This window comes from Cynocephalus volans, chromosome 16 (genome assembly GCF_027409185.1).
Source record: "Cynocephalus volans isolate mCynVol1 chromosome 16, mCynVol1.pri, whole genome shotgun sequence".
Taxonomy (NCBI): Eukaryota; Metazoa; Chordata; class Mammalia; order Dermoptera; family Cynocephalidae; genus Cynocephalus; species Cynocephalus volans.
Genome location: NC_084475.1, coordinates 39,341,829 through 39,350,915, shown reverse-complemented (window position 1 = coordinate 39,350,915; position 9,087 = coordinate 39,341,829). Strand labels below are relative to the sequence as shown.

Here is a 9,087-nt window from a genome sequence, read left to right as displayed (position 1 = left end):
ACACAAACATGAAGGATATATCACAAATTTGATGTCAGGAAGAGTGACTTTAGTCCTACAGTCACCTGGGTTGGATAAGAAGAGTAGCCACTGCATGTATAAAGGAATCATCTGTGAGGGACTGAGGCTAGAAGTGATCCTTCTGAGAACTAGGTCAAGCAGTTTGTTTAGGGATTGGGTGGTGAGTCAGCTGGAGAGGCTTGGACTTCCAGGATGAGGAACTTGTGCGATGTTTGTGTGAGTGTGTGTATGGTATGTGTGTGTGTGTGTAGCTTGTGAGAGGAGCAATTCATCCTTCTGGAAGAGTCTCTGTCTCAGTCTCATCCTCCTTCCATCTTGCTCCCATGCTCAGGAATTCTCTCTGTCCGGCCTGCTCTGACTCCTGCTTCTTGCTGGCACCTCCTTTTAAGGACTAGTGTGAAGCTTTTGCTGAGACATGACAGGGTAGGGGAGGAAAGAGGGCTGGTAACCCCAAGGCTGCCCTGATGGAACTGGGTCTGAATTCCTGTTGTTTCTCTGTCTATTCCATCCTCTATCCTGTCCTGCTTTATTTGAAATCCAAACTGATGCTCACAGTAAACTTCAATGAAGGCCCAGCCCCTACTGTCACCTCTTCTCCATCCTCATTTCCTCCGACTCCTGCTTTAGTCTATGTCTCGAGGATCCCCGGGCCTTTGGAAATATGAGGGAACTCAACTGGTCCTCTAGCTGGAAGGGGCAGAAGACAACATAGATAAGAAGGGAAACATAGGTGGGGAAGTTTCATTTAGTTCTCAAGAGGATCAGATGGTGTTGAAGGGTAACCAGTGATTGTTTAGCTTTAAGGGAGACATTTTACGCATACTTTTCTTTTACAAACAACCCATAGTCATGACCAGTTCTGACACGGAAAGAAACATAGACTAGTAATTAAGCGCAGGTTTCTAAGCAGTATTTTATAATCTTTGACAAGACTATGATCCAAGAAAGACAGTACAGAGATAAGAAGAATAAATCTGTATTTATTGAGCCTGTGTGCTATCTGGAAAGCTGGAGCAATGTTAAAAATAAATGATTCAAAGTTCACTGGATAAATATAGCTAGATGAGAACAAATGAGTGACATTGGTAAAGTCGATTGTGTCTCTACTCAGGAAGAGACGTTGTATGCCAAAACTCAATTCCCTTCAGACGTTTATTAAGTATACACCAGGAACTGGAGGGAGCTACAAAAGAAGTAAGTCTCTGTTAAGGAAATAAAAACTCCCTGCTATTGTATGTGTATGTCGCTCATTCAGATTATGCAGTTCATGTGTTGTATTTTGTGTATGTTCTCAATGGCTTTGTTCCCGTGAAGGCCGTGGGATAAAACCTTCTACTGCCTTCATAGGAATGTGCATCTGCCCTGAAGAAGGGCTGGGGAAGAGAGGCTCCTTCTCAGCCAGGAAGCCAGAACTTTGTCAGCACTCAGAACTCAGAGCCACAAAGTGTAAGGCACATTACATGGTTGGAGCTGGTTCTCTTTTTGGTTTTTGGGTTTTTTCTAAGTTTACTTTATATATTTTTTCCTCCTGAGCCTTTGGTAAGGTCTCCTTTCAAAATTCTGGCCTTGTTTCACCTGTTCTTCTGAAGACATAAAGAAGGGCTCTAGATCCTTGTGAGGAGTGGTTCTCCAAGTGTGGTCTCTGGGCCAGCATCATCATCATCTACCAGGGAACTCACTAGTAATGCAAATTCTTAGGTCTCACCCAGACTTAGTGGATCAGGAACTCGAGGGGTGGGACCCATTGATATGTTTGTTAACAAGCCTTCCAGGGGATTCTGATGCTGGCTCATGGTTTAGAACCACAGCTTTTCAGTCCAAAAGTGGGATGGGGAAAAAAAAAAAAAAAAAAAATCACAGCTTAATTCAGAGAACTAAAAGGAGCAGCGCCCTCTGGAGGCCATGTGGTCACAGCAGCCATTGAAAAGTAGTTACAGACGCTCCTCCACGACCTCCGATAAACCCATCCTAGGTTGAAATTATTGTTAAGTTGAAAAGGCATTTAATATACGTACGCTACCGAACACCATAGCTTAGCCTAGCCCACCTTAAACATGCTCAGAACACTTACCTTAGCCTACAGCTGGGCAAAATCATCTAACACAAAGCCTATTTTATAATAAAGTGTTGACTCTCACATGTAATTTATTGAATACTGTACTGAAAGTTAAGAACTGAATGGTTGTATGGGTACTTAAAATACGGTTTCTACCGAATGTATATGCTTTTCACACCATCTTAAAGTCAGAAAATTGTAGGTGGAATCATGTAAGTTGGGGACCTTCTGTATATCCAGGGGGAGGTGGGGCAAGAATCTGGGTTTCCAGGCTCATTTATGTCCCCTCTACTGTGGTCAACTGTGGAGGCTCTGGCTTGATTTAATTAAGGGAGGTAGCTTCTCTTTATAGTAGTCCCGGCTCTCAAAGTGGGTGAAATGGGTGAACTCCAAAATTAGTATTTACTGTTCTATTTACTTTTTCTGGTTCCGGTGTTTATATCACTCCCCTGCTCAAAACCTTTCAGTGGTTCTCTAGTAAATTCCTCTCAGCCCTGTCTTCAGGGCCTCTGCAGTAGGGCCCAAGCCCCAACTCTCAGTTCTCCCTCCCTCCTTCCTTCCTGGAAAAATGTTGCTTGCTTTCTTCTGGGTTCATGGAGCTCATGCAACAGCAGCAGCTCACACAGTGTGTCTATTTACAGCTATGTCCGTCTCTAAACTGAGCTCCTTGAGGGCAGGAACCACATTCAATTCCTTTTTATCCCACACTTAGCACAGTGCCTGTTCGTAATAGCTGATAGGAAAATGTTTTTAAAATGAACAAATGGAGGAATATAACTCATGGTCTAGCTGTGTGGAACTCGCTGCTGCTCCTGGAACTTCTTAACTGACTTTCCTTCATGCAGTTCCTTTCAATGTGAAATGCCCTCACATGTCCATCTCTAGCCTCTCAAAATCCCACCCATCCTTTAAAATTCATGCAGAGTGGCCACTTAAGAAACACATGGGAGTGAAATGTTGAGTATGGAATGTGAGCTCAATCGAGCCAAGTCATCAACTGGCAGGTTTACAAAGTCACACTGTTCCTGGGGCAAAATGCAAACATGTTAAAAAACAACATAAATGACAACAATGACCTTAATCTATAATATTAATGGGTTGGATTGGTTGAGATCTTATCATGTGCCAAGTTTTGCACTAGGCTTTTTACATATAGTGTCTTCTTTCTTTCTTTTTTTTTTTTTTTTTGGGTGCACAAAGCACAAACATGCCTCTGCTTTTTTTTTTTAAATTTTAACTTCTCAATATACATTGTAGTTGATTTTCATGACCCTTTACTCATTCCTCTTCCTGCCTCCCTGTTTCCTCCCCCTCCACATCATATCTGTTCACTTGTCTTAAAAAGTTCAAGGAATTGTTGTGATTGTTGTGTCCTCTTCCTCTCCCCCAACCCTTTATTTGTTTGTGTGTTTACTTTTAAATTTATTTTTAGCTCCCACAAATAAGTGAGAACATGGGTTATTTCTCTTTCTGTGCCTGACTCATTTCACTTAATGCAATTTTCTCTAAGTCCATCCATGTTGCAAATGGCAGTATTTCATTCTTTTTTATAGCAGAGTAGTATTCCACTGTGTAGATATACCACAGTTTCCTTATCCATTTATCTGATGATGGACATTTGAGCTGGTTCCAACTCTTGGCTATTGTAAATAGAGCTGCAATAAACATGGGAGTACAGGTATCCCTTTGGCATGATGATTTCTATTCATCTGGTTATATTCCCAGCAGTGAAATAGCTGAGTCATATGGTAGATCTATCTGGAATTGTTTGAGGGACTTCCATACCATTTTCCATAAAGGCTGCACCATTTTGCAGTCCCATCAACAGTGTATGAGGGTTCCTTTTTCTCCACAACCTTGTCAGCACTTATCATTCTCAGTCTTTTGGATATTAGCCGTCCTGACTGGAGTGAGATGGAGTGGTCTTGATTTGCATTTCCCAGATGCTGAGTGATGTTGAACATTTTTTCATGTGTCTGTTGGCCATTCATATATTTTCTTTTGCGAAATGCCTATTCAGCTCCTTTGCCCATTTTTTAATTGAGTCATTTGTTTTTTTGCTGTAATGTTGTTTGTGTTTCTTGTATATTCTGGATATTAATCCTTTGTCAGATGTATATTTTGCAAATATTTTCCTGCACTCTGTTGGTTGTCTTTTCACTCTATTGATTGTTTCTTTTGCTGTGCAGAAGCTATTTAGTTTGATATAATTCCATTTGTTTATTTTTTTTTTACTTGCCTATGCTATTGGGGTCCTATCTATGAAGTCTATACCCACTCCTACTTCTTGGAGTGTTTTCCCTATGTTTTCTTTAAGGAGTTTTATTGTTTCAGGATGTATATTTAATTCTGTAATCCACTTTGAGTTGATTTTGGTATATGGTGAGAGGTATGGGTCTAGTTTCATTCTCCTATATATGAATATCCAGCTTTCCCAGCACTATTTGTTGAAGAGCCAGTCTCTTCCCCAGTGTGTAGACTTGCTGCCTTTGTCAAATATCAGATGGCTGTCAGTGTATGGGTTGATCTCTGGGTTCTCTATTCTATTCCATTGATCTGTTTGTCTGTTTTTATGCCATGCTTTTTTGGTTTTATAGATTTGTAGTATAGTTTAAAGTCAGGTAGCGTTATGCCTCCAGCTTTATTTATTTATTTTTTGCTCAGGATTGCTTTGGCTATGCGTGGTCTTTTGTTATTCCAGATACATGTCTGGATAATTTTTTCCATTTCTGAGAAAAATGTCATTGGAATTTTGATGGGGATTGCATTGCATTTGTAGATCACTTTGGGTAATATGGACATTTTTACAATGTTAATTCTTATGATCCAGGAGCATGGGATATCTTTCCATCTTCTTGTGTCCTCTTTAATTTCTCTCAACAGTGGTTTGTATTTTTCTTTGTACAGATTTTTCACATCCTCAGTTAACTTTATTCCTAAGTATTTTATTTTTTGGGTGGCTATTGTAAATGGGCTAGCTTTCTTGATTTCTTTTTCTGCATGTTCACTATTGGAGTATAGAAATGCTACTGATTTTTGTGTGTTGATTTTGTATCCTGCAACTTTACTGAAATCATTTATCAACACTAGGAGTTTTTTTGTAGAAGCTTTAAGCTGTTCAACATATAGGATCATACCATCCACAAACAGGGACAGTTTGACTTAATCTTTTCCAGTCTGGATGCCCTTTATTCCCTTCTCTTTTCTGATTGCTCTGGCTAGTACTTCCACCACTGTGTTGAATAGGAGTGGTGAGAGTGGGCATCCTTTTCTAGTTCCTGTTCTTAAGGGAAAAGCTTTCAGCTTTTCCCCATTCAGAATGATATTGGCAGTGATATCATGAAATTTCATTTTAATTTCATAGATGAAATTAAATCCATTATCATATATGGCTTTAATCGTGTTGAGATACTTTCCATCTATACCTAACTTATAGAGAGACTTTATCATGAATGTTTAATTTTGTCAAATGCTTTTTCAGCATCTATAGAGATGATAATATGGTTTTTGTCTTTGCATTTTTTGATGTGGTGTATCACATTTATTGATTTACGTGTGTTGAAACAACCTTGCATCCTTGGGATGAATCCCACTTGATCATGGTGTATAATTTTTTTGTTGCTGTATTCTGTTAGCTAGTATTTTATTGAGCATTTTTGTACTATGTTCATCAAGGATATTGGCCTCTAGTTTTCCATTTTTGATGTATTTTTGTCTGGTTTTGGTATCAGAATGATGTTTGCCTCATAGAATGAATTTGGGAGAATGGCCTCTGTTTCAATCTTTTGGAATAGCTTGTAGAGAATTGGTATCAGCTTCTTTTTGAAGTTTTGATAGAACTTTGCAGTGAACCTATCTGGTCCTGGGCTTTTCTCTGTTGGGAGCCTTCTGATAACAGCTTCAATCTCTCTTATTGTTGTTGATCTGTTCAGATTTTCTATATCTTCTTGGCTCAGTTTTGGTAATTTGTGTGTGTCCAGAAATTTATCCATTTTCTCCAGACTTTCAGATTTTTTGGTATATAGTTGTTTATAGTAGTCTCTAATGATTCCTTGTGTTTCTGAGGTGTCAGTTGTAATATCACCTTTTTCATTTCTAATTTTTGTTATTTGGGTCTTCTCTCCTCTTAGTTAGCCTTGTTAAAGGTTTGTTGATTTTATTTATCTTTTCAGAAAACCAACTTTTTGTTTCATTGATCTTTTGTGTTGTTTTTTGGGTTTCTATTTCATTTAATTCTGCTCTGATCTTAATTATTTCTTTCTGTCTACTAAATTTGGATTTGGGTTGTTCTTGTTTTTCTAGTTCTTTAAGGTGAAGTATTAGGTTGTTTACTTCCCATCTTTCCATGCTTCTGAAGTAAACATTTAATGTGATAAATTCCCCCCTTAGTACTGCTTTTGCAATATCCCATAGGTTTTGATACTATGTATCATTATTTTCCTTAGTTTCAACAATTTTTTTGATTTCCTGTTTAATTTCTTCTTGAACCCATATGTCATTAAGTAGAATGTTGTTTAATTTTCATGTGTTTGTATAGTTTCCACAGTTTTGTTTGTTATTGATTTCTAATTTTAATCCATTGTGATCAGAAAAAATACATGGAATAATTCCAATTTTTTGTATTTGCTGAAACTTGCTTTGTGACCACAGATGTGGTCTATCCTGGAGAATGTTCCATGTGCTGATGAGAGGAATGAATATTCTGAGGTTGTTGGATGGAATGTTCTGTAGATATCTGCCAAGTCCAATTGGTCTAATGTGTTTTTTAGAACTTGTGTTTCTCTATTGACTTTTTGTCTAGATGATCTGTCCAATGCTGAGAGTGGGGTGTTCATGTCCCCTGCTATTATGGTGCTAGTGTCTGTCTCATTCTTTAGATCAAATAGTATTTGCTTTATAAATCTGGCTGCTCCAGCATTGGGTGCATATATATTTATGATTGTTATGTCTTCTTGATGGATAGATCCTTTTATCATTATATAGTGGCCTTCTTTATCTGTTTTTATGGTTTTTGGTTTAAAGTCTATTTTATCTAAGAATAGCTACTCCAGTTCTTTTTTCATTTCTATTTGCATGATGTATCTTTTTCCATCTTTTCACTCTTAGGTTTTTTTTAATTGAATCATAATTGATTATACATATTTTTGGGATTCAATGTTGACATATGTTGATCAAAGCAATATTGTTAGTATATATATTGTTATAAATCATATTTATTCTTTATGCCCCTTGTCCAATCTTTCTCCATCCCCTTCTCCCCCCCCACTACCACTACTGATAACCCTAGATTTCTTCTCTCCCTCTGGAAGAGGAATGGTTACTCTGTTGGTTGGTTGCCTAGATGATCTGTCCAATGCTGAAAGGTGTGTTCAGGTCCCCCAATATAATCATAGAGCAGATGCTTCTTCTGTCACTCTGGAATGGGCTTTGTGGAGAGAGACATCATGTTCTTTTCCTTGGTCTCTACTGGTGACTCTCCAGTCACCAGTGTGTGTCTTTACAAGTCAGGCGAGTCTCTTGAAGGCAGCATATTGGTGGGTCTGTCTTTTAAATCCAGTCAATCAGTCTCTGTCTTTTGAGTGGGGAATTTAATCCCTTTACATTTAGAGTTATTATCAAAAGGTGTTGATTTACTCCTAGCATTTTGTTGATTTTTGTTTAGGTGTCTTAAGCACCTTTTGTTCCTTTCTTTCTAATTTTCTGTTTGTCTTTTGTATTTGTTGGTTTCTTGGGGTGGTAGACAAACTATTTTTTTTCTTTATTGTTAGCATTTTTGTTTTGCTGGTAGATTTTGTTCTTTCTTGAGTATTCATGGCAGTGATGGTTGTTTTTGAGGTATCAAACCCAGTACTTCCTTGAGAATTTCTTGTAAGGCTGGTCATGTGGTAGTGAACTCCTGCAGTTTTTGTCTGAGAAATAAACTATTTGTCCTTCATTTCAGAAGGATAGCTTTGCTGGGTAAAGTATTCTTGGCTGGCAATTTTTGTCCTTTATTATTTTGAATATATCATTCCATTCTTTTCTGGCTTTTAGGGTTTCTGATGAAAAGTTTGATGTTATTCTGATTGGGACTCCTTTATAGGTGACTTGCTGCTTCTCTGGCAGCTTTTAAAATTCTCTCTTTGTCTTTGAGTTTTGCCAGCTTGACTATCACATGTCTTGGAGAGGATGTTTTTGGGTTGAATATGTTTGCGGATCTTTGAGCCTCCTGAATCTGAAGATCTGTGATTTTCCCTATACCTGGGAAGTTTTCTGCTATTATTTCATTGAATATGTTTTCAAAGCCATTTTCTTTTTCCTTTCCTTCTGGAATTCCCATGATTTGGATGTTCGAGCACTTAAGTTTGTCCATTATCTCTCTTAGATTTTCTTCAATTTTTAAAATTCTTTTTTCTTTTTTCTGGTCTGCCTGCGTAATTCAAACAGCCTGTCTTCAGGGTCGAAATTCTCTCTTCTGCTTGTTCTAGCCTGCTTGTTAGACTCTCTGTTGTGTTTTTTATTTCGATGAATGAATCCTCCAGCTCTACAAGTTCTGCTACATTCTTTTTCAAGGCATTTATTTCTTTGTGCATTTCTTCTTTCAGATCCGATATATTTTTTTCTCATTTCATTTTGTTGTCTAACTGAGTTTTCTTGTATCTCATTTAGTTTCCTTAGAATTGTTGCTCTAAATTCCTTGTCAGTCATTTCAAAGACTTCCTGTTCTATAGGATCTAGAGCTTGAGAGTTATTATTTTCCTTTGGTGGTGATGTGCTTTCTTGATTTTTTCCTATTTCTGGTCTCTTTCCTTTAGTGTTTTGTTATTGTGGTGGGGGTATCACAGTCCACTCATTTCACCCTGATGTCTGGCTTGTATCCTGAAGGGACTTCCAATTCTGGGCAGCAGGAAGTAGCCTGGGCTGGAGTTCCCATGGCACCTGCCTGTTCTGGCACAGCTGACTTGGGGTGTGTGAGTCTTATGGTCCTCAGGCCTCTCTGGGCAGCAGGGACTGACCTGGGCTGGGAGTCC

The 9,087-nt window shown here is 38.3% G+C and overlaps 1 protein-coding gene across 1 annotated transcript in view; it reads right to left on the bottom strand.

The window, feature by feature from the left end:
- Positions 1–606: 606 nt before the first annotated feature.
- Positions 607–9,087, bottom strand: part of C16H9orf57 (chromosome 16 C9orf57 homolog) — a 32,015-nt gene continuing 23,534 nt past the window's right edge. The window contains exon 4 of the mRNA XM_063080408.1: positions 607–708. Coding sequence (XP_062936478.1) covers positions 607–708 — 102 coding nt within the window. The remainder of the gene's footprint in view (positions 709–9,087) is intronic.